This window comes from Pseudochaenichthys georgianus, unplaced genomic scaffold (genome assembly GCF_902827115.2).
Source record: "Pseudochaenichthys georgianus unplaced genomic scaffold, fPseGeo1.2 scaffold_752_arrow_ctg1, whole genome shotgun sequence".
NCBI lineage: Eukaryota > Metazoa > Chordata > Actinopteri > Perciformes > Channichthyidae > Pseudochaenichthys > Pseudochaenichthys georgianus.
In genome coordinates this window covers 1-25,694 of record NW_027263302.1, presented here as the reverse complement: position 1 = coordinate 25,694, position 25,694 = coordinate 1, and the positions used below count along the sequence as shown (strand labels likewise).

General features: G+C 45.5%; 1 protein-coding gene across 1 annotated transcript in view; it reads right to left on the bottom strand.

Moving 5' to 3' along the window:
- The window catches only part of LOC117444216 (netrin receptor DCC-like), a 49,902-nt gene extending 33,674 nt beyond the window's left edge, over positions 1-16,228 (bottom strand). Inside the window, exons 1-5 of the mRNA XM_034079869.2 lie at positions 16,049-16,228; positions 15,856-15,865; positions 14,072-14,310; positions 11,642-11,780; positions 5,882-5,989 (exon numbers count right to left, since the gene is read on the bottom strand). Of these exons, the coding sequence (XP_033935760.2) occupies positions 5,882-5,989; positions 11,642-11,780; positions 14,072-14,310; positions 15,856-15,865; positions 16,049-16,228 (676 nt within the window). The remainder of the gene's footprint in view (positions 1-5,881; positions 5,990-11,641; positions 11,781-14,071; positions 14,311-15,855; positions 15,866-16,048) is intronic.
- Between the last annotated feature and the right edge of the window lie 9,466 nt (positions 16,229-25,694).

The window sequence follows — 25,694 nt, the reverse complement described above, 5'->3', positions numbered from 1 at the left end:
GATAGATATATTGATAGAAAGTATTATTTGATAGCGTTATGTGTTTATAGATAACAACCTGTCCTTAACTGCAAACATAGCTGCTACAACCCGCTGCTGCAGATACACGCTTTACAGCATCAGGAGGATGCGTCCCCAGCTGACCCAGAAAGCGACGCAGGTTCTGGTCCAGGCTCTCATCACCTCACGCCTAAACTACTGCAGCTCCCTCCTGGCTGGTCTACCTGCATGTGCCATCCGACCTCTGCAGCTCATCCAGAATGCAGCGGCTCGTCTGGTCTTCAACCTTCCTAAATTCTCCCACCCCACGCCGCTCCTCCGCTCCCTCCACTGGCTTCCGGTAACTGCTAGAATCCACTTCAAGACCCTGGTGCTTGCGTACCATGCTGCGAATGGATCTGGCCCTTCCTACATCCAGGACATGGTTAAACCGTGCACCCCAGCACGTGCACTCCGCTCTGCATCAGCCAAACGGCTCGCTGCACCCTCGCTGCGAAGGGGACCCAAGTTCAGCAAAAACACGTGGGTTTGCTATCCTGGCTCCAAAATGGTGGAATGAGCTCCCCATTGAAATCAGGACCGCAGAAAGCTTACACACCTTCCGGCGCAGACTGAAAACTCATCTCTTTCGACTCCACCTCGAGGATAGAACTACTAACAAAGCACTTATGGACTGGCTTACCTAAAACCAGTTGAGTAGCACTTGAAATGTTTTTGCTCTATGAAGCCTGATGTACTTATATGATTCTGTTTTCTTCAAGTTTGTATTTTGTTGGTCGAACGCACTTATTGTAAGTCGCTTTGGATAAAAGCGTCAGCTAAATGCAATGTAATGTAATAATTTATATTGACTATGTTGAATTTCTCCTTGAGATACAGTCATTGACTGTGACGGACAGATAACTTAAATGGAGAAATGTGATGTTCAGCTATTTGAATGTAACTGTGTACTTTGAATTTTGAATAAGAAGCAATCCAGACGATCAACCGGATCCTGTGTATAATTATTGCTGCTGCACTTTTCTGTTTTCTACAGAAATCATTTATTGTTGCTGTGGTACCCAAGCTTTTGGGACCCGTAACAAAAAATGTTGTGCAGCTGAGTGTCAAGAACTGCTTCAAATAGTGATAGGATTAATTGTAGTGCTCCACCTGTATACATGTATGTTTGTTTGTTAATTTGAGTAAAGTTCCATTGTGATTGACATAATTGTTGTTTTCTATGGTTGCAAATTGACCCACAGTCAGTGGTTCATGAACAGTTCATGAACAGTTCATAGCCAGCCATTGAATTATATTCAGTGACTGGGTATGAACTGTTCATGAACGGTTCATGAAGTTGTTATGAACAGTTCTTGATATGTTCATGAACAATTCTTGAAATGTTCTTGGTTGAATATCCCTACACACTCACTGAAAACTCCATTTCATGAATTGTTCATGAACCTGCCTAAAACCATATTCCATGAATTGTTCATGAACCATTCCAGCACAGGAGTTTCATGAGCAGTTCATGAACTGCCCTAGTGCCATTTAATGTTCATGACACTTTCATGAACAGTTCATCAACTTTGTTATGAGCTGTTTATGAGCTGTTTATGAGCTGTTCATGAATATGGTTCACTAATATTTCATAAACTTTTCATGACAATTTCATGAACAGTTCACTATCATCTCACTGGGGCTATCGCCCATCAGCTGTTGAGAGTTAACTAATTAGAGGGGCGTGGCACCATAGCTGTGAGAACTCAGCAATCAGGTGTCCATTTAGGCAGCTCTTTCTTGAGCGTCAGCGTCAGACAGCCGAAGACTGACAAAGACATTAGAGTCCTGCGGGAGTCACGAGGGAGGCAAATCCTACTCTGATTGAGCTAAGTATCGCTGGTGGCCTATTTTTCTTTTCCTTAGCTTTCTAGCCCCTCATGCTATAATCATGTGTGTTTTCTCCATTCCTGTTCATGTGTCTTCTCTCAATTATCACTGGCCCCGTGTATCTCCTAATCGCTATAACCGGCCCGCTCTCGTCTATCCCACGTGCTCCACTGAGATCCAGCATCTAGTTTCAGGCGGCCTGTGGAACTGCCAGTCAGCTGTTCCTAAGGCTGACTTCATCTCTGGCTATGCCTCCCTGCAGTCTCTGGATTTCCTTGCTCTCACTGAGACCTGGATTACTCCATCCAACACATCCACCCCAGCAGCTCTCTCCACAGCATATTCCTTCTCCCATACACCCAGACCCACTGGCAGAGGAGGGGGCACTGGTCTCCTGCTCTCTCCCAAATGGAGCTTCTCCCTCTTCAAGCTACCTAACTTCACTCCTTCCACCTTTGAATTCCATGCCGTCACAGTAACCCATCCTATACAATTAGCCATTGTTGTTCTCTACCATCCACCAGGCGCCTTGGGGGACTTCTTGGAGGAGTTAGATCATCTCCTCTCACACATCCCTGAAACTGGCCCTCCCGCTGTACTTCTCGGAGACTTCAACCTCCAGACGGGGAAGATAGACGAACTAACATCTCTGTTATCCACCTTTGCTTTCTCACTGTCTCCGTCCCCACCAACTCATAAAGCTGGCAATGTCCTTGATCTCATATTCTCAAGGAACTGCACTACTTCTAACCTCTCTGTAAACCCGCTCCACACCTCCGATCACTTCTTCATTTCATTCTCTTTACCCCTTTCCAAACATAACAAACTAATCTCTTCTCATCCTGCACTTGTCCGCCGTAACCTCCGTTCCCTCTCCCCCTCTACCTTTGCCTCATCGGTGCTCTCAGCCCTCCCTTCCTCTGACTCGTTCCAACTCCTGCCTCCAAACTCTGCTGCAGAAACTCTCCTCTCTACTCTCTCATCCTCTCTGGACTCTCTCTGTCCTCTCACATCTCGGCAGGCTCGTCAGTCCCCTCCTGCTCCCTGGCTAAATGACGCACTGCGTGCTAATAGAACCGTCCTTAGGGCAGCTGAGCGGAAATGGTGGAAATCCAAACACCATGATGACCTCCTAATCTATCAGGCTCTCCTCTCCTCTTTCTCTGCTTCGATCTCTCAGGCAAAAAGCACTTTCTTTCAAGATAAGATCCAATCTTCTTATTCCAATCCTAAAAAACTATTTTCCATCTTCTCCACCCTCTTGGATCCTCCCAAGGCCCCTTCCCCCTCCTCCCTTCTGTCAAGCGACTTTGTTAATCACTTTGAAAAAAAGGTTGACGATATTCGCTCTTCTTTTTCTGACTCACCCCTACTCACCGCCGGATCACCTGAGCCACCTTCAACCGGCACACTAACCTCCTTTTCCCCCCTCTCTCTCCAAGTGAGGTTCTTACCCTCATTACCTCTGCCCGCCCTACCACCTGTCCTCTGGACCCTATCCCTTCAAACCTCCTTCAGACTATCGCTCCTGATATTCTACCGTTTCTCACCCATTTCATCAACACTTCTCTAACTTCTGGTCACTTTCCAAACAGTCTCAAGGAGGCAAGAGTAAACCCTCTCCTAAAGAAACCCACTCTCAACCCGTCTGATGTTATAAACTACAGGCCTGTCTCTCTCCTCCCGTTCCTGTCTAAAACACTTGAACGCGCTGTCTTTAAACAACTCTCCTGCTATCTCCATCAGAACAACCTTCTGGATCCGCACCAGTCTGGTTTCAAGGCAGGTCACTCCACAGAAACTGCTCTCATTGCTGTCACTGAGGAACTGCACACTGCTAAAGCAGCCTCCCTCTCCTCTGTCATCATCCTGTTGGACCTGTCTGCTGCATTCGACACGGTGAATCATCAGATCCTCCTTCGTACTCTCCAAGAACTTGGAGTTTCAGGCTCTGCACTTTCCCTCCTCACCTCATACCTCAAAGACCGCACCTACAGGGTTACTTGGAGAGGGTCGGAGTCCGACCCTTGTCAATTAACTACAGGGGTCCCTCAGGGCTCTGTTCTTGGTCCCCTCCTCTTCTCCCTGTACACAAACTCGCTCAGATCTGTCATTAGCCCGCATGGTTTTTCATACCACTGCTACGCTGACGACACCCAATTAATTCTGTCCTTCCCCCGCTCAGAGACCCAGGTCGTCGCACGCATCTCTGCTTGTTTAGCTGACATCTCTCAGTGGATGTCCGCTCATCATCTCAAGCTCAACCTTGACAAAACTGAAGTGCTTTTCCTTCCGGGAAAAGATTGTCCCACTCTTGACCTAACTATCAACATCGGCCCCTCTGTTGTTTCCCCGACTCAGACTGCAAGGAATCTGGGTGTGATCCTAGATAACAACCTGTCCTTCACTGCAAACATCGCTGCTACAACCCGCTGCTGCAGATACACGCTCTACAACATCAGGAGGATGCTGACCCAGAAAGCCACGCAGGTTCTGGTCCAGGCTCTCGTCACCTCACGCCTAGACTACTGCAACTCCCTCCTGGCTGGTCTACCTGCATGTGCCATCCGACCTCTGCAGCTCATTCAGAATGCAGCGGCTCGTCTGGTCTTCAACCTTCCAAAATTCTCCCACCCCACGCCGCTCCTCCGCTCCCTCCACTGGCTTCCGGTAACTGCTAGAATCCACTTCAAGACACTGGTACTTGCGTACCATGCTGCGAATGGATCTGGCCCTTCCTACATCCAGGACATGGTTAAACCGTACACCCCAGCACGTGCACTCCGCTCTGCATCAGCCAGACGACTCGCTGCACCCTCGCTGCGAGGGGGACCCAAGTTCCCATCAGCAAAAACACGTGGATTTGCTATCCTGGCTCCAAAATGGTGGAATGAGCTCCCCATTGAAATCAGGACCGCAGAAAGCTTACACACCTTCCGGCGCAGACTGAAAACTCATCTCTTTCGACTCCACTTCGAGCGATAGAATTACTAACAAATAACTGCTAACAGAGCACTTATATACTAACAAAGGACTGGCTTATCTAAAGCCAGTTGAGTAGCACTTGAAACGATTGGCTCTTTGAAACCTGATGTACTTATATGATTCTGTTTTCCTCAAGGTTGTGTCTTCCTGGTCGAATGTACTTATTGTAAGTCGCTTTGGATAAAAGCGTCAGCTAAATGCAATGTAATGTAATGTAATGTAATGAGACCAGAACTCATGTGCAACAACTTCCTTACTTGTACAACACTAAGTAGAGGGTTATTGAGGAAAAACTCTCAACTAACAGCCTATTACTTGTAGAATATGGTCATGTAGAATAAGGCATTAATAAGTGTTTTATAATGACTAATAAAGAGCCAATATACTGCTATTATACATGTGTAAATTTGTGTTACCACTAACATTTATCTCTGGTCAGTAGTGGATGTGCACTGCAGTTGAACAGAGTGTGTGTGTGTGTGTGTGTGTGTGTGTGTGTGTGTGTGTGTGTGTGTGTGTGTGTGTGTGTGTGTGTGTGTGTGTGTGTGTGTGTGTGTGTGTGTGTGTGTGTGTGTGTGTGTGTGTGTGTGTGTGTGTGTGTGTGTGTGTGTGTGTGTGTGTGTGTGTGTGGTTGAACAGAGAGTGTGTACCTTGGATGAGTATAACATAAGATATATTTCACAGCATTCTAAAACAAGGTATTTCACATCATGTGAAAATAAAAAGAGTAGATAATTAACAAATAGAAAATACAACATCTCAACATAGAAAATACAACAGAACTAAAAAGTCAAATATAAACAAGCTGACAGGGAAAGATACAAATCTGTAGACTGTCAAATAAACACAATGAAGGGCCAAATGACAGCTCACAATTTCAAAGTAAGTTATTATTGACATTATGTTTGAAAGGAATAGCATATTAAATTAAATATAATTGTAAAATTACAGTGCGAACAAAATCCAAGTTATAAGTAATAAGTCCAGTGATGTACTGTGATTGGTGCGTTGTGTAAATCCTCACCTGTGATTCGTCCGTTAGCCTCCATGGGCGGTTGCCAGCTGACTAGAATGGCGCGGGGCCGCCCCTCCCGACTGATCACCGTCAGGTCCTTGGGGGCAGAACTAGGAGCTGAGCAGAGTGGAAAGGAAAAGAGCGAGATGAGAATGAGCAGTACAGGATGACACATCTCTAGGTTCAAGGTCAACCAGAGTTTATTGTTTAGGAAATCATATCTCATGGAACCAAACAACATCAGTGTGCATGCTTTTTGGAAATGTGTGTCGGCCGCGTCACCTATCCTCTCGTGGCCTCAGAACGTTTGAAAGCCAGAACGAGAGCCCTCAGCGTCTGTTTGCCGGGGCTTTCTTGTTCCAGTAACTTAGCTGCGCCTGCTGTGAACACGTCCTGCATTCAGCAGCGCCACAACAGCACTCAGGTCTGGTTCTGCTCAGCTGTCACCATGCAGTCACAGGTGGACCTGAGCAGAACCAGGACAGGCCTCACAGCGCTGGATAATAAGTGAGTTGAGGTTTGAACACTCAACGCTGTCTTCAGTTTATATTCACTGCTGTCATGCTGGGTAACGACTCTGCCTGATCGCATTAGAATAACTGTAACCCCACTTTGAAATCAAATTGGACATTTGTACATTTCAGAACAGGGAGCATGTAAATGCTGTTAATGTCGTGTTCAGTCACATGACCGCCTGCGAACTTTCTAAATTGCTAATTTACCAGTTCAGAATGTTCTCTTTTTCTTTCGCAGAACTTTCTTCACGGTTTGAAATGTAAATAGAAGTAACGATGTGTGCCGATGGTGGTATCACTATATCATGCACACCATTAGCCTGGGTTCTCCTCGGGAGCCTGAACTCCACAACACATCTAATGTCATCAGGTGCTGTGCACTGGAACAACGGAAACGCTGACTGACATGTATTATGTCAACACATGTCACTTAACTGTATCAGGTTTGTTGAAAGCAATAATATCAAGTTTAAAGAAAACATATTAGGTTAAACTTAATGATATTGTTTTGGACTAGCCTTAAACAGTTAGATGGTGAAAGATTTGCTGAGACAAATGATATCTCCATGACCTCCAAGGCTCTCTCTGGCAGCAGGCTATAACCGACATGTTCTATCAAGTGTCCTCAGCTGGTGTCTTCTGGACAGCGAATACTCAACATTAGGCAGAGGAGTGCCGCTGCAGAAAACATATTTAGTGTTTTTTAGTCTTACGCATCCGACCTGGAAAACTTTGCAGCCAATCTTATTTGTTACAGTGTATCGTGCACCAGGTCCTTATTCAGAATTCTTATCAGAATTCTCTGAGTTTTTATCAACTTTGGTTCTTAAAACAGACAAAGTAATTATCGTAGGTGACTTTAATATTCATGTTGACGATGATAAAAATAGCCTTACTGTTGCATTTAACTCTATATTAGATTCTGTTGGTTTCTGTCAGAGTGTAAATAAACCAACCCACTGCTATAATCACACTCTCGACCTTGTTCTGATTTATGGTATTGAAATTGAGCAACTATTAGTCGAACCGCATAATCCTGCTTTATCCGACCATTTCTTAGTAACTTTTGAAGTACTGTTACTAGACTACAAAGCATTAGTCAAAAGCTCTTGCAGCAGAAACCTATCTGTTAGTGCTATAGCCACATTTAAGGAAGAGATTCAACCAATACTTAACTCGATAGCATGTCTGCATGTAGGGGAGGAAACTTATACAAAATGTACACCACCCCAAATTGATCATGTTGTTGATAGTGCTATAGATGCGCTGCGAATACAATTAGACTCTGTTGCTCCTTTGAAAAAGAAGAGAATAAAACAACATAGATTAGCTCCATGGCATAATGCCGAAACCCGCAAAATAAAGCAAAAGTCTAGACAACTTGAAAGGATATGGCGTTCCACTAAACTTGAAGAATCTCGTTTAATTTGGCATATTACTCTCAATGAATATAAGAAAGCACTGCGTAAAGCGAGAGCAGCCTACTACTCTTCATTAATAGATGAGAATAAGAATAATGCAAGATTTCTTTTCAGCACTGTAGCCAGGCTGACAGAGAGCCACAGCTCCATTGAGCCTTCTATTCCCATAGCACTCAGTAGTAATGATTTTATGTGCTTTTTTAACGATAAAATTGTTACTCTTAGAAACAAAATTAATGACCTCTTGCCTTCGACCAGTATAGTGTTCCACAATCATTCAAAGTAGCAGTGATAAAACCGCTTCTTAAAAAGCACAACCTCGATCCAGAGGTTTTAGCCAACTATAGACCTATTTCTAATCTTCCGTTCCTCTCAAAGATTCTTGAGAAAGCGGTCGCAAAACAGTTGTGTGATTACTTAAAAAACAATGATTTATTTGAAGATTTTCAGTCTGGCTTTAGAACACATCATAGCACAGAGACAGCTCTGGTTAAAGTCACAAATGATATTCTAATAGCCTCAGACAAGGGACTTGTCTCTATTCTTGTTTTGCTCGATCTTAGTGCTGCATTTGATACTATCGACCATGATATCCTATTGCAAAGACTAGAGCACTTAGTTGGCATACAGGGAACTGCTTTAGGCTGGTTTAGGTCCTATCTATCTGAACGCTCTCAGTTTGTACGTGTTAACGATGAATCTTCCACGCAAACCAAAGTTAGCCATGGAGTGCCACAGGGCTCAGTGCTCGGACCTATTTTGTTCACATTATATATGCTTCCGTTAGGCAATATTATAAGGAATCATTCTGTAAACTTTCATTGTTATGCGGATGATACTCAACTATATTTATCAATCAAGCCTGATGAAATTAATCATCTGAATAAAATTCAAGACTGCCTTAAGGACTTAAAAACGTGGATGACCTTAAACTTTTTGATGTTAAACACGACCAAAACTGAAGTTATTGTACTTGGCCCGAAGAATCTACGAAACAAATTATCTAAAGACATACTAACTATGGATGGCATTAATTTGGCCTCCAGTGAGACTGTAAGGAATCTTGGTGTTATATTTGATCAGGATTTATCCTTTAACGCCCACATAAAATCAATTTCAAGGACCGCCTACTTCCATCTACGTAACATTGCAAAAATCAGGCATATCTTGCCTCAAAACGATGCAGAGAAACTAGTCCATGCATTTGTTACTTATAGGCTGGATTATTGTAACTCTTTATTATCAGGGAGTACCAAGAAGTCAATCAAGTCGCTTCAGCTGATTCAAAATGCTGCGGCTCGTGTACTAACCAGAGTTAGGAAAAGGGACCACATTACTCCTGTTCTGGCTGCCTTACACTGGCTCCCTATAGAACACAGGATAGAATTTAAAATTCTTCTTCTCGCCTACAAAGCGCTTAATGGGCAGGCGCCATCTTACCTTAAAGAACTCATTATACCCTACTGTCCTACTAGGGCATTGCGTTCCAAGAATGCAGGGTTGTTGGTTGTTCCTAGAATCTTTAAAAGTACAATGGGAGCCAGAGCCTTTTCTTATCAAGCTCCACATTTGTGGAATCAGCTTCCAGTTTGTGTTGGACACCCTATCCGTTTTTAAGAGTGCGCTTAAGACCTTCCTTTTTGATAAAGCTTATAGTTAGGGCTGATTAGATTCAGCCCCTAGTTTTGCTGATATAGGCTTAGTTTGTCGGGGGACATCTTACTTCTTCCTTCTCTCTGTCTATACCCGTGTACACTCATGTTCCGATTAACCCAGCTTCCCCAAATGTCTTTCTTTTTGGTGTCTATATACGCTGGGATCCGGAGTCATGGATGATCCTGCGGTCCTGTGTCCTGGATCGCGAGCGCTGGATCTTGAGTCGTGGCTGTGGTCCTGGATCATCGGTCCTGGATGGATATCCTCGTGGATTCATCTTCCTATTATACACACATGCATTTCCAAACATTTGGACTACCTATGTTGCAAATGTGTTATCTTTTCAATTTACACACGGCATCTATTGCACGTCTGTCCGTCCTGGGAGAGGGATCCCTCCTCTGTTGCTCTCCCTGAGGTTTCTCCCATTTTTCCCTTTAAACTGGGTTTTCTTTGGAAGTTTTTCCTTGTACGATGTGAGGGTCTAAGGACAGAGGGTGTCGTATTGTCATACTGATATTCTGTACACACTGTGAAGACCACTGAGACAAATGTAACATTTGTGATATTGGGCTATATAAATAAACATTGATTGATTGATTGATTGCAGTGAAGGCAGCTTGTTCTATGTCTTCTGTGAATGTGGTCAGTGTGTGTGTCCGGAGCTGTGGAGCACTGAGGGGCTGAGTGGGCTCCGTCTGCTCGCTCTGAATGTCAATGTAGTCCAGCGGCCCCGGGGGGCAATGTCGTTCACGCTTAATTGGGTGACGAATCCGACAAACATGATTGTAAACATCCTGAAAGGATACCTTGACATTCTGATTTGAGTCTGTGGCTGGGTTTCACTGCTCTGTGAGCAGGCTGTCTGCTCACTGGGTTCCGTGAGGTGTACTACCGCACTGAACCAACCGCTTTTAAACCACTCATTACGAGTTATCAGTGTCAAGGAAAGAAAGGTTCCGCCCACATATTGTTTTGGTGAACAGCGGTTGTTCCTGCATGTCAGGCATCGAACTCTCCACCTCTCACTGACATTGTTCTACATGTCAGTGGGAGGGAAATCACTTTATTAAAACTGAAAAAAGAATCAACCAATTACTAGAATTCTAAAATATATATTATTCTGAAATGGACCAATCTGCACAACGACTAATTTTACTGTTGGTACTTTAGCTATACTTTGATGATAATGCTGTTCTTCTTTTACTTGAGTAACACTATGAATGCAGGACTTTGACTTGTATCAGAGTATTCCCACACTCTGGTACTTCTACTTCCACTCGAGTAGATCTGAGTACTTCTCCCCCTCTGGCAGCTTCATGCATGCTTCACCATCATTGGCTCATGCTGTTTAGCCACTAGCTGACGTCCAGTCATATTGCTGCATGCATAGAGCATCACATGACAGTACCACCTCACATGTCCCACTATGACTCTGCAGATCTTCTCCCACAGCTCTCTCTCTCACTCAGTACGTGCTAACCTTTGGAATGATTGATGTAACATGTCATGTTCATATATGACTCTAGCCATCTCTGGTTCTGCAGCATCACTCGTTCCTTAGAGAGATTGCTTCTACAGCAGAACTCTTGGTGCTGCTCACCCTGCTGAGAAGCTTTCCCTCCAGATGTTTCCGTGCACCAGCTGTGATGCTGTGTACTACTAATCTACACAGTATCTACATTTGGTCCAAATTGACCAAGTACAACACTGCACTACACATGCTGTAAACAATGCCTCAGAGTACTGGGTTCATGGATAGCTGACCCTGTACCCCCACATGAACACGGGTGCCCTGTGGCGTGTACCCTCTGATGCAAGAGGGCAGGTACCCTTGCATTCCCGATGGCCATCCTTCTGACGGGAACACCAACATTCAAAGAAAGTGCTGATCAGCCAGTTGATATGTTCACACCCTCCTGTGGAGCATATCACAAGGCCTCGAGACCACCACATGTAACACACCATATCCATCGTTTACTAAAGTGGTAGATGAGTCAGATCTGACCCGGACACGGCAGAGCGTGGCCCCCGGCCTCACAGGAGATCTGTTGTGCCAGTGGGTCCTGTGTGTGTGTGTGTGTGTGTGTGTGTGTGTGTGTGTGTGTGTGTGTGTGTGTGCGTGCGTGCGTGCGTGCGTGCGTGTGTGTGTGTGTGTGTGTGTGTGACACACTTACCTGCTTCATACGTTGTTGCGTGCGCTGTCATACTCCACGTACTGGACTTGCGACCTTTGGTTACCATGGCAGCGAACTCGTACATGGTGTTTGGTTTGAGGCCGGTGACAGTGTGGCTGAGCGCCGTGGTGTCTGCAGACTGGAGGAAGAGTTGTACAATTGAGATGGTTTTAGATTTGAACTGAAGGAAATGGTAAAGCTGCTGTTACATTTATTCTATACCTTGTATAAAAACATTGCAGACATCATTCAAAGAGTATTATGGACACACTCAGTCTGTGCTTGTGTTTCCTTCAGATGTATTCTTCAGTTCATAGAAATAAGCCCTGGCAGGTGCAGACACTCAGGTGTATGTTCACTTTCAGAACAGACTTCTGTTGGTCTTCTTGGCATCAAATCAAATCAAGTTTGATTCATATCGCACATTTATAAACGATGTCTGGTGGAGCCAAAGTGCTGTACGTACAATAAAGACAGCCTACAGTAGAGACACTGTACAGCAAATACAACAGCACAGACCCTCTGTCCTCAGACCCTCTGTCCTCAGACCCTCTGTCCTCAGACCCTCTGTCCTCAGAACCTCTGTCCTCAGACCCTCTGTCCTCAGACCCTCTGTCCTTAGACCCTCTGTCCTCAGACCCTCTGTCCTCAGACCCTCTGTCCTCAGACCCTCTGTCCTCAGACCCTCACATCGTACAAGGAAACACTTCCAGAGAAAAGCCACAGTTTAAGGGAACATGGGAGAAACCTCAGGGAGAGCAACAGAGGAGGATCCTCTCCAGGACGGACAGACTGCAAAAGATACCGTGTGTAAATCCAAGAGATAATACATTTACAGCATAGAGACCGAATGTTAGGAAATGCATGTGTCTGTAATAAGAAGATGAATCCAAGAGGATGTCAGCTATAGTCCTGTGGAAGCCATCAGGAAGCAGCATGGTGAGAGTCAGGCAGGACCGCAGAGACGGGTTCAGCCACGACCCAGACATTCTCTCCATGCCGTGGATTTGAGGATAAGAAAGAAGACTCCCCTCTCCGTCTGCCTGCAGCTCGTTAAGGTGAGCACACGGTGTGCCCTGGTACAGACTTCCTATCTCCCTGGGTTTCAAGCAGACTTCAGATGATGAAGTCCAGAGAAGAAGAGAGATCTCACCAGCGAACAAGAACAACATGACAAGACCACTTGTCTTGGTTTCAATCCAACCGAGAGTAGTCCAGGTCATGTTTAGCCCTGTTGCTGCCAACCAATCAAAGTCCTTGTTTCTGTCAGCTGGGGATGACTTCTTGAGACATGTGTTGCTGAACACAGATCGGTTCTCCTGCTCAGACGCAGCTTCCCTGCTGTGAAGCTGGTGCTCCTTGGTAGTGTGTGCCGAAGAGGAGGTCCATCGCGTGCTCTGCTCACTTGTTCACAAGTGGAATCAGAGGGGCACGATAAATACTTAGGGGACACTTAACACCGTGTGTGTGAGGGTTGAGCTCATAAGAGAGCAGAGGCGTGGCGTTGTTGTCCGGGTCTCACATGGCAAACAGGTCCAGGTCTCACATGGCAAACAGGTCCAGGTCTCACATGGCAAACAGGTCCAGGTCTCACATGGCAAACAGGTCCAGGTCTCACATGGCAAACAGGTCCAGGTCTCACATGGCAGACAGGTCCAGGTCTCACATGGCAAACAGGGCCAGGTCTCACATGGCAAACAGGTCCAGGTCTCACATGGCAGACAGGTCCAGGTCTCACATGGCAGACAGGTCCAGGTCTCACATGGCAGACAGGTCCAGGTCTCACATGGCAAACAGGTCCAGGTCTCACATGGCAAACAGGTCCAGGTCTCACATGGCAGACAGGTCCAGGTCTCACATGGCAAACAGGTCCAGGTCTCACATGGCAAACAGGGCCAGGTCTCACATGGCAAACAGGTCCAGGTCTCACATGGCAAACAGGTCCAGGTCTCACATGGCAGACAGGGCCAGGTCTCACATGGCAAACAGGGCCAGGTCTCACATGGCAAACAGGTCCAGGTCTCACATGGCAGACAGGTCCAGGTCTCACATGGCAAACAGGTTCAGGTGCGGACCCCGACAGAAGGCAGAACACCTGATGTACCCAAGGCTTGTAAAAAGCATATTTCTAACATCTGGGATTTGGGATATTGAGTGATTCAAGTCAAAAGTTCAAGTGATGTCAGAAATTGTAATTTGGAATAACTTTTAATTTTATATTTTTTATAATTTGGGCATGCTCTCTATTTACTAGTGCTTTGTGTGTTGTCTCCATCTTCTCCTTTGCTGTAACAACGTACATTTCCACTTTGTGGGACGAATACAATCATTCTGACTTAGGAAGTCAAGTCCAACGTAACTCCAACACAGTCATGACGGTCTCACAGCTGGCCGAGGTTAGAACATGGAGTGATGGGAAGCTGGGCTCACCTTGTACTTCCCGCTGGTGGAGTAGCTGGTCTTCCACTTGACGGAGTAGTACCGGACCTCAGACGCCTTCTGGTTCTTGGTCATGGAGTTGTCGGCCCAGGAGACACGGACCGAGTCCGAGGAGAGAGACACGGCTTGGACCCCGACTGGGGGGATCATGGGGGTACTGGTGTCAGGCATGGGAGTGGGGTATTTATCATAGACGTGGAAGTGGTCATCCTCAGATGGGTCTATAGGGTCTGGGGGCGGTGGGGTGAACGGGACCAGGGTAATTCATGAAATGAGTCCGTGTAATGAATGTGTGATGATGAGGATTTATATAAGTATGAAACAAGCATTAGTTCCGTTTGTTAAGTGGTCATTTACACGAGAGACAACAACATAGGAAACACACAAGATGAGATTCAAGTGAGGAGGAGGGGAGATGCAGCGGGCAGCCATGAGAGGAGGGGGGAGGGAGGGAGGGAGGGAGGGAGGGAGAGAAGAGGAGAGAAAGAGACACAGAATAAGAAGACAGTGGAAGGCTGTACCCAAACAGGAAGTGGACGCTCAGGGGTTAACGTATGAAGCGCAGCCTGCAGGTCTCTGCTGAGACACGCTCACAAGTGCATCACACTGAACCAAAGAAAGTGAAAACAGTTTAACAAAAACTAAACAAACCTGTATCACAAGTGTGACACATTCAACATTTGCATATTTTAAATACATGACATTCACTTGGCCACTTACTGGTACAGCGTATTGTATCGTCAGCTAGTTCACTTCATCCGCACGACTCAAGCAACTGTCTCTCCTGCGTTTCTTCCTGCGCTGTTGTTGTATTCAGTTACATGTGTTTAGTTGCCTTGTTGGAGGATGCTAGGACATTGCCATGACTACACTTTAGCTGCTGTGCATGTGACAATAAAGCCTTTGGATCCTGACTTAAGAAACAAGAAGAAAGATGTACTTTCATATTGTAAATCCATCACATAGTACGTGGTGTTTCACGGAAGGGGTTTATCAGCCCTCATATCAGTCCACATGCTGACGGCTTTTGAGCGAATGAAGCCAGATGCTGCCTTCGCAGGCTTTCAGACATGTGAACACGATTAGACACCTTCTGTTAATCCAATGTGTGAGTATTTGAAAGAGTAGCTCTTATTGTAATATCCATTGTGATTTCTGACGTGCAGCAGCTGACCACCTCGCAAGAAGTGTTCATGGTAACCAGGAAGCGAAGGAGCATGTGGAGGCAGCAGCACATGAACAGATGCTAAAGAGCTGGAATGAGCAGAGATTTAGAAAGCAACCACAATCTAGATCTCATCAGTCAAATTGATAGCGCTGAGTCATTGAAATCAACTCGCACTTCCTTTGACTTGATGGCACTTGATGAGCAATAAGGTGACACGACCAAACGTGTCTGACCGACTCAAGGAGGAAAGTAAAAGATGCCTAAAACCTAAAAAACTTAAGTCAGCAATTTATTGTGTTAAAATAAAACAAAAATAATACTAGCAAATCTGACAAAGACAAAGATAAGTTGGAAAATAAAGACCCTTGTCTGATCCAGCCGGGTCGACATCTCAGAAGTATTCAGATGTCCAGCACTGATGGCCGTGTCCGAATGGGGACGTCTTCTTTCTACAAGTCTAACGAGCTAACCGAGCTAATGGCTGGTAACTTAGACAGCCACCTCAGATCAGTGTGCACATGTGTGGGCGGTGGTGGAAAAGTCCATCGGGACTTGGCTTGGCAACTGGAAGGTCACCGGTTCAAGTCCCCGAAAGACCAAGTGCTACCGAGGTGTCCCTGAGCAAGTGGGGTATATTAAAAAAAAGACATATGTATTCAAGTTAGTTCGATTGTTGTGAACAACATAAATTACTCAAATCATGCATGTTTTTATTTGTGGATGATGAAAAACACAATTCCTCTCAGTCAGGCATTGTGTCTGTGTTGAGAACATGTGCATGAACTATCCATAAGTGTTACCACTTGAAGGTCCTGCGCTGTAGAGACCACATCAGCCCCTGATCTGGAGAATGAGAGACCACTGAGAGAGCCAGACTGAACTGTGCTGGAGAGAGAGGCCCAGCTGCAGGGGGAGGGAGGAGGTGGTGGAGCGGGGGGGCACTGCAGCAGACTGTCGTGGTTAAGCTGCACGTCCAGCATCACAATAAAGCTCCGTTAGGACAGAACACTGTCTCTGCAGTGTGTGGGCGGCCAGGCGGAGGCCAGGCAGTAAATTAACCAGAATCCCACCGTTAACGAGACCTTTTTTAAAGCTCTCGTAAAAAGCTCTCCAGCAGCCTGCCACCGTAAACTGACGGAGGATTCAGCCTGTCCTGGCTAAAAGTGTGTGTGTGTGTGTGTGTGTGTGTGTGTGTGTGTGTGTGTGTGTGTGTGTGTGTGTGTGTGTGTGTGTGTGTGTGTGTGTGTCACTGTGGATGACCTTGTCAGAACAGTAATGGCTTTTAGTTTCTGCCTCAGCCCTCAGGGTCTCAGCGTATCAACTCCAGACTGTCACAGTAACTCCACTCCAGCACCACATACGTGTCTGTGTGTGTCTGTGGAACTGCATATTCAGATACTGTGTTCCTTTAGCACTTGAACAGGGTGTCTGCGGGGTCTTAAACAGTATTAAAAGTTGATAACTCAATTTAGCGAAAATTAAGGCTATTAAAAAGTATTAAACGGCATTTTCCAAGGTATGAAGAAGGTCCACAGCAACGACAACATGAAACACCCTTTAATTTACTGAAACAACATGTCGGGAAACCCCCTCAAGGCGGCCCCATGCATCGCGTGCCATAAAATGCTGCTTCTTATTTTAAGTTTCGTTGCCTTGCTCCGCTCTGGGGGGGGGGGGGGGGGGGGGTATCTGCTGGTGGACTACCTGAGAGACATACAGCAGAACACGCCGTCCACCGGGGAGAATAAACAGAAGGGCAACCATGACAACCATGCTCCGGGGTCTTCTTCGCTGCTTTTGGTGTATTTTGTGGCGGCAGCAGCGCCACTTACAGGCCTGGCATATGTACTACAGCGTTTTCAGCATTTCCAGCGGTCTAGTGCAGTGGTTCTCAACTGGTCAGGCCTCGGGACCCACTTTCTACTGGGGCAATACATCGCGACCCACAATTTTGAAGCACTCAAATCTATTCAACAAAAACTCGTGCTGTAATATACGCTTTTCAACATACAATATTAATGAAAGTGAAGTACAGTCAGTGCATATCCCTTACAGAACTAAAGTATGCTTTTAAACAAGTTTAATGAGTTGATGGAATCAAAGCTGAACTGTATAAAACAACACACTCTCACTCCCTAAGCGTCCAATAGCGACGTTTGGTCAGTGTCCGTGGCGTCCAATTGTGATGCTTCTAGGCTCCTTCAGCGTCATAAAGGGACGCAAATAGCTTTCAACTGATTGCAATGTATTCTCATCTGCGTCGGGATTTGACGCTCATGGAAGCACGGCATTCGTTTATGTCGGCTGCCCTTAAAGGCAATGTGAGCGTCCATTCCCAGGAGTAAAGGATGGCAGAAGACACTGCACTACCCAGAATCCCCAGCTATAGTTTGGACTACACCATGTGCTCTTGACAAACCCCGTGACAGTCCTCAAGCTCTGTGATTGGAGAGTGTGCTCCGAGGGTTAAGCCGATTCTCGAACAGCACTTGAAATGGGATGGAACCACGGCAGACTGTCCAAAACTGGATTTGAACGGGTCCACCGCGTCCCCCCCTCCCCACCCCGTCCCCAGAACTACACATGCTGGCTATTCTGTTTCGCAACATGTTCTCTATGGCACGTCTCTACTGGGAGTTGTAGTTTTAAAAGACGTTTTCGTATTTCCCATAATAAGAAGTTGCCAGTATTAAACTGTGTACATCCCTGGAGGTTTAGGGGACAGGAAACACTCACATTTAAAACATATAATTAATAAATGGTGCCCATTATGGGCAGTATTAATATATATACCCACATGCCAGCTAAGGTCAGAAGAGCTTTATTTAACAGCTGGTCTTATGTGTGTGACCCCTGTGATAACATTACATTAATTGATAAGCCTGAAACATGCACTTGTCAAGGTTCAGAGGCACATTTTGCAAATATGGCAGTAGCCATCGATCAGCTTAAGATAAGATATACTTTATTGATCCCAAGTTGGAACATTTGCGTTACATCAGCATGTGTAACAGTTAAATATGCAGTTGTGTTTATTTGAAAATCATTTAGTATAATCACACAAATTCTGTCTTTTATATTCAACAATTCTGTGTTCTTTATTTATTGATTGTTCAATACCTGACAAGGCCGGAGATGAAATATCTACATACATCTTATAAGAGTATAATACATTATGTATAATATCAGTTAAAATAAGTGCTTCAACATAGTTAACATTGCTGGAGGTATGCACACATATTGATAGATGTCTTGTAATGCACTATTGAGGAACCCGCAACCCAAGTTTTTCATTCAGTGCAGAACTACACCACAGTTGTGTAGGCCTATATGATATGTCAATAAACCTTAGAAAATCTTGAAATCTTGAACGGGATGTGCAAAATAGTCATTATATACAGTCTTTAATTAACTATTAGTAGAGAATAACGAGTAATGAATATACTTTATAGGGATCGTATCAATATCTAATAATAAAAATATTGAAATTCAATAACATGCTTTAACCACCAGGTGTCCCTTTATATCAGCTGTGCACCTTTATGGTGTAAATACAGCCTATCTACCAATTGGATCAAATATAAAAGTGAGCCGAATTAGTGTTGATACTGCAAGGAGACGTATTGTGTGAAAAGAAATGTAAGATGTTGTTTAATGGCTGATATATTTATGATCCACGTCACGTTTTCAGTTCCTCATGTTTGTCTTCTCATCAGGGCTCTATAAATACAGAACTACGGCAGATATGTAATATGTAATGCAGCCGAACCGTGTATTACAATGCCGGTATGTGATGACTTTCAAAGAGAAAAGCAAGCACACTCGGAATAAGGTATTATTATTATTTCGGTCTGTTTCCGGTATTTGTTAATGACGATGTGCTGTGAGATGTGAGACTGGAATTGCACAGGGGGGAAATAACGTAGGCTATCTTTAGATGCGGATTTTGTTAAACTAATATGTTTAGGCTGTGGACCAACACTATACATTGACGGGGAAGGGGGTAGCAATAAAGATAACACCATTAAACAGTTACACAACATAACAGAAATAATATCGATAGCAGCGTCCCTAGCAACCACCTTGGTAACAATGAAAACGTCGCGATTTCCTGAAGTAATCTTCGTAATAACTAGCAAACTAAAGATCATGTACATCCACTGCACACATAATCTGAAATAACAACTCATATTTCTCGCATCAAATGACATCAAAACGCATTTTAATGGCCAAACTAACTTTAAAATAGACATTTTCTACCGAGAATAAAACGAATTTCGGCCATGTTTTCTTTTTCTGCAGGGAGAAATTTGAAGATCACGTGACATCGACGCCAGCCATCGGAATGAATGGTGAAAAAAACGGGGTTTGTCAAACAGAGCACATGGTGTAGGCCAAACGATAGCTGGGGATTCTGGGTAGTGTAGTGTCTTCTGCCATCCTTTACTCAGAAAACATATTTGTTTCTCCGAATCGAAGGGGAAAAATACAAAAGCATTGCACACAATTTAAACCAATCAATGTTGTGTAATTAACAAGGATAATCTGGTGTTTTTTAGTCGATGAGTAGTGCAGATATCACTGTAAAATCAATCGACAGTAAGAGGAGTACTTACTTCCGGGTGTACAATTCTCCGTTATCCAATGGGAATGGATGCTCACATTGCCTTTAAGGGCAGCCGGCATAAACGAATGGCGTGCTTCCATGAGCGTCAAATCCCGACGCAGATGGGAATACATTGCAATCAGTTGAAAGCTATTTGCGTCCCTTTATGACGCTGAAGGAGACTAGGAGCGTCAAAATTGGACGCCACGGACACTGACCAAACGTCACTATTGGACGCTTAGGGAGTGAGTGTGTTGTATAAAAAGGCACACATGCTGAAAACCCAACCCCAGCAAGGGGGTCTGGGGGGATTCTCCCCCAGGAGATTTTTAGAAATACTAACGTAAACTACGCATTCTGGTACACTCTGAGAAGAAAATAAATAAATCTATCACTACCCGACATATTAATAATATGTTATGCCATTGTTTGTTTTTCACTTTGTTCTGAAGCTGAACTTGCTGCTCCTCACAGAGAGAGATAGTCTGTGTGACTTACTTTAAATTGTGGGTTAGCGTAGATAGCTCCTATTGTTCTGTGACCTGTCAATCATCAAACCGGGGGTCATATTTCATTACGTGTTCATTTGTATCTGAAGTTGTACCAATGGATGTATAAAGAATAGTTATACCGCAAAGTTATTCTCCGGCAACACTCTTGATTCTGATTGGCCAGAAGACTCGAAAAAACAGCAGCAAAGATGTTTTATTGATAAGATGATCACTAGTGACAGAAGTTTTCAAAGCCGTTTATGGTCTCCGGTACTTCCAGTTCAACGCCTACTGCATGCACAGCGTTAGAACATCGGGCCTTCAAAATAAAAGTTGGACTTTTTTCCTAAAAGGTATTTTTTTTATGCCATTTTTTTTCTTCACTCTCACATCCGCGACCCACTCGAAACGGGTCCGCGACCCACTTTTGGGTCGCGACCCACCAGTTGAGAACCACTGGTCTAGTGTGAACGGACACGGTAATGAATCGAATGCGTGTGAACGGAAGACTTTTTTGCGTTTGCGTTTTACTGTATGCGTCCTCGTGGGGCCGGGGTCTAAGCCAAACATCCGGTCACAGAGATCTGCTTTTTTAAAGTAAGGTCAACACATATATATACACAGTCTATGGTCAACACATATCGACCCTAAAAATAGTCTATATTAAGAACGAGAAAAGTCTTAACATATATATCGTTTTTTGTAAACATATGACAAATGTGTGAGGGTGATGACGTCAGAGCATCGTCCTATGTGCCGGGCTTAGCCCCGGACAGCCCCAGCCCAATTTAGCCCCTGGGTATTTGTGAGGGAGCTCCTAATATGGCATTACCCCGCTGAAGCTCACCAAAGTTTCATATATTTCATAGTTCAAAGTTTTGTCAATTGTTTTGTTTATTGGTAAAATAGTGGTTTCTACTGGTTTCTGATGGTTTTACTGGAATGAAAGAGCACAGAGTACAGAAGCAACAAAGCAGCATGCTGCATTAACCCTGACCTTCACAGAGAGGTGGAAGTTCATGTGGAGAGGAGGCTTCAGTAGTCTGTCTGCACTCTGTTTAGTTGAGCTATCTTAAAATCAATATAGTAAATGTGAGGTCAAGTGTGTCGCCAAGGTAACCGGTTAGAACTCGAAGTTGCGATGAGGTCTTAAATGTATGGAAAAGTTCTTAAAAGGTATTACATTTGACTTCAGGATTCCTGCATATACCCTGTTGAAGGAGACACGGCTGTGATGACAGCTCTCCACTTCATGTCAGCTGCCAGGCTGCAGCTTGCTTCATACACATGTTCTATCTTCACTTAACTTAAAGGAAATGAAACATTATATTTTGCTTATTTTCACAAAAAGACCGTGTGGTTGTGTGTGGGCTATGCTATCTGACCCAGGTGGTCGTATAAGAGGTTTTTGTAATACTTTGTTTGGGCAACCAGTGCTATTACAGTGAGTGACAGCTATGACAGGGGAAGACACATTGTGGGAATTGTCATTAAAAATATGTTAATATTTTAATTAAAACTATTTTTTTAACATTTCTTTTTTAACCGGTTGCCCCGGCAACATCTTGCAAGAACCAGCGTCTGAGGCCTTCTTAAAATGTAACAACCTATTAATGTGTCATACCCACTTAACGGGAAGAAGCTCAGCTACCTGACGATATGAAAGTTGTTTACCATTGAGTCACGTGTTTCATGCTTGGGGCGCAGACATCTTTGCCCATTGACTCGTTATAAGGGGTGCATGCACAGTCCGTACCTCTTCAATGCAACAGATAGGAGCAGCTCAGGGCGCACCAAGCTGCGCCCAAAGCAGCTGTTGACACCGCCAACAACTAGGGGGCAGCAGGAGCGCCAGAGTGAGAGATTGACGTTTAATGAGAGAGAGTTAGACGGAGACGGAGTGTGAACAAAACTAGATAGAGAATATGGAGAAGGAACATGATGTTTAATCACTTAAAGAAACCCCCTTTTAGAGGAGGAGACTGGAGGGACAGCTGGGAGTGAAAGAGCTCGGACCTGATCAGCCTGACAGGCAGGAGTCAAGGACAGAGGAAGGCAGTAGACATGCTCTTTTTCAAGGAGCTGGTTTAGCAAGAAGGCACCAGTGCTATATGTAGCTTCCCCTGCCTCCCTTATCAAACGTCAGTTTGAAAACGTAGTTTCAGAGCCCAAAGGCTTGACGTTGTTGTTGTTGTTGTTGTTGTTGTTGTTGTTGTTAGTTGGATGGTGGGAGATTCTGCGTGTGATCATTCGGATCGCACCCAGCGTGTCGACTGCACCCACAGTCTCATGCTTTGACTGCTATGAAGACAGAGGAGCGGCATTTCACCGACAACTGTGAACAGGCTTGTCTGTTTGAGCAACTGGCTCAGTGCAGAGAAGTGCACAGGGTTGGGAGAGAGAGAGAGACGGGAGAGGAGAGAGAGACCAGAGAGGAGAGATGAAGAGGTGAGATAGGGAGAGAGAGAAGGACTAGAGGGAGAGAGAGAAGAGAGAGGCGTAGAAGAGAGAAGTGGGGAGAGGGAGAGAGAGATCGGGAGGGGACTCTAGGAGCGAGAGTGACGTCTTTTAGTGAGCGCTAGGGAGATGAGAAGGGACTCTGCTTGGAGGTCTTAGTCTTCGTGCTGAGAGGAGAAGAGATGAGAGAGAGGCGTTTGTCAGGGTTGCAATTTAAGTCCCACTTTATTTAATATATATATAAATGAACTTGCTTCAGTTGGTCACTTGCTGCTCCTTGCCTCTTCATGGATCACGTGCTGTCCTGGCCTCAGTCCCCCCGATAGATAGAGAGTGAAGGTGTCTGCTTGATGCTGATGAACTTTTCTCTGCTGTCCTCCTACTGACAAGGACTCCAGCAGCAGCTGGACATAGTAGACCAGTACTGTAAGGACTGGGCCCTGGCAGTCAATATGAAGAAAACTAATGTCATGGTTTTCCAAAAACGCCCCAGATGTCAGGAGAACAAATACCAGTTTACCATAAACAATCATATCATGGAACATAGTATGAGTTACACCTACCTCGGTTTCACCATAACAGCATCGGGAAGTTTCAACATGGCAGTGAATGCACTCAAAGAAAAAGCCAGAAGAGCTCTAAATGCAATTAAGAGAACATTTTATAATGTCCAAATTCCAGTTAAAATCTGGCTCAAAATCTTTGATAGTGTGATCCAGCCCATTGCGCTGTACGGTAGTGAAGTGTGGGGTCCACTCAGTCACCAGAGCTATGCCCGCTGGGACAAACATCCAGCAGAGTCTTTACATGCAGAATTCTGCAGATACATTTTACGTGTTCAGAGAAAAACACCAACAAATGCATGTAGAGCAGAATTAGGCAGATACCCACTGATCATCAACACTCAAAAGAGAGCACTAGCATTCTGTAACCACCTTAGATCCAGCCCCCGAGACACCATCCACTCCAAAGCCCTCCAGAGCCAAGAGCTGACCCAGAAAAGAGTCCCCTATGGCAGCTGGTGCTGAGGCTAGCTGCCCCCCTCTCAGAGCCAAGAGCTGACCCAGAGAAGAGTCCCCTATGGCAGCTGGTGCTGAGGCTAGCTGCCCCCTCCAGAGCCAAGAGCTGACCCAGAGAAGAGTCCCCTATGGCAGCTGGTGCTGAGGCTAGCTGCCCCCTCCAGAGCCAAGAGCTGACCCAGAGAAGAGTCCCCTATGGCAGCTGGCTCTGAGGCTAGCTGCCCCCTCCAGAGCCAAGAGCTGACCCAGAGAAGAGTCCCCTATGGCAGCTGGTGCTGAGGCTAGCTGCCCCCTCTCAGAGCCAAGAGCTGACCCCAGAGAAGAGTCTCCTATGGCAGCTGGTGCTGAGGCTAGCTGCCCCCTCTCAGAGCCAAGAGCTGACCCAGAGAAGAGTCCCCTATGGCAGCTGGTGCTGAGGCTAGCTGCCCCCTCCAGAGCCAAGAGCTGACCCAGAGAAGAGTCCCCTATGGCAGCTGGTGCTGAGGCTAGCTGCCCCCTCCAGAGCCAAGAGCTGACTCAGAGAAGAGTCCCCTATGGCAGCTGGCTCTGAGGCTAGCTGCCCCCTCCAGAGCCAAGAGCTGACCCCAGAGAAGAGTCTCCTATGGCAGCTGGTGCTGAGGCTAGCTGCCCCCTCCAGAGCCAAGAGCTGACCCCAGAGAAGAGTCTCCTATGGCAGCTGGTGCTGAGGCTAGCTGCCCCCTCTCAGAGCCAAGAGCTGACCCCAGAGAAGAGTCTCCTATGGCAGCTGGTGCTGAGGCTAGCTGCCCCCCCTCAGAGCCAAGAGCTGACCCAGAGAAGAGTCACCTATGGCAGCTGGTGCTGAGGCTAGCTGCCCCCTCCAGAGCCAAGAGCTGACCCAGAGAAGAGTCCCCTATGGCAGCTGGTGCTGAGGCTAGCTGCCCCCTCCAGAGCCAAGAGCTGACCCAGAGAAGAGTCCCCTATGTCAGCTGGTGCTGAGGCTAGCTGCCCCCTCCAGAGCCAAGAGCTGACCCAGAAAAGAGTCCCCTATGGCAGCTGGTGCTGAGGCTAGCTGCCCCCTCTCAGAGCCACTCTGACCAGTCTCTCAGCAGCACTGCTCTCCAAACACCAATCGCAGTCAAACGCATTATAGCACAATGTAAAGACAACTATTTACAACATTGGGAAGACGAGACGAGAAGCCAAAGCAGATTAGAATGTTACCTGGCTCTAAACAGAGAGTACGAGCTGGCAGAATATCTCTCTGCTGTCAGAGATAGAAAGCAGAGACAGATCCTAACCAAGCACAGGCTCAGTGACCACAGACTGGCAATCGAAACAGGAAGACTCAAAAGATCCTGGCAACCAAAAGAGAACAGAACGTGTGGTCACTGTACGACAGGTGAGACCGAGACAGAGATGCACTTCCTCCTGAAGTGCCAAACATTCAACGAAGTAAGGAGCGTTTACTGGAACAAGTTGAACTCTGTAATCCCAGGTTTCAAGGAGGTTGATGACCTCTCAAGACTGAGAGTACTCCTAGGAGAAGGAGACAAGGCACACCTTGCTGCCCAATATGTATACTCATGCCACAACCTGAGGGACAGTGAATGACACACACACACACACACACACACACACACACACACACACACACACACACACACACACACACACACACACACACACACACACACACACACACACACACACACACACACACACACACACACACACACACACACGTGTTGAAATGTAATTATATCATCAATAATATGTAAACATTTGAAATGTATGTTAATGTTGTTAATTATTTTGTATTGTGATGCTTTGGCAACATTGTTTAATTTAACTTTCATGCCAATAAAGCCCCTTTGAATTGAATTGAATTGAGAGAGAGAGAGAGAGAGAGAGA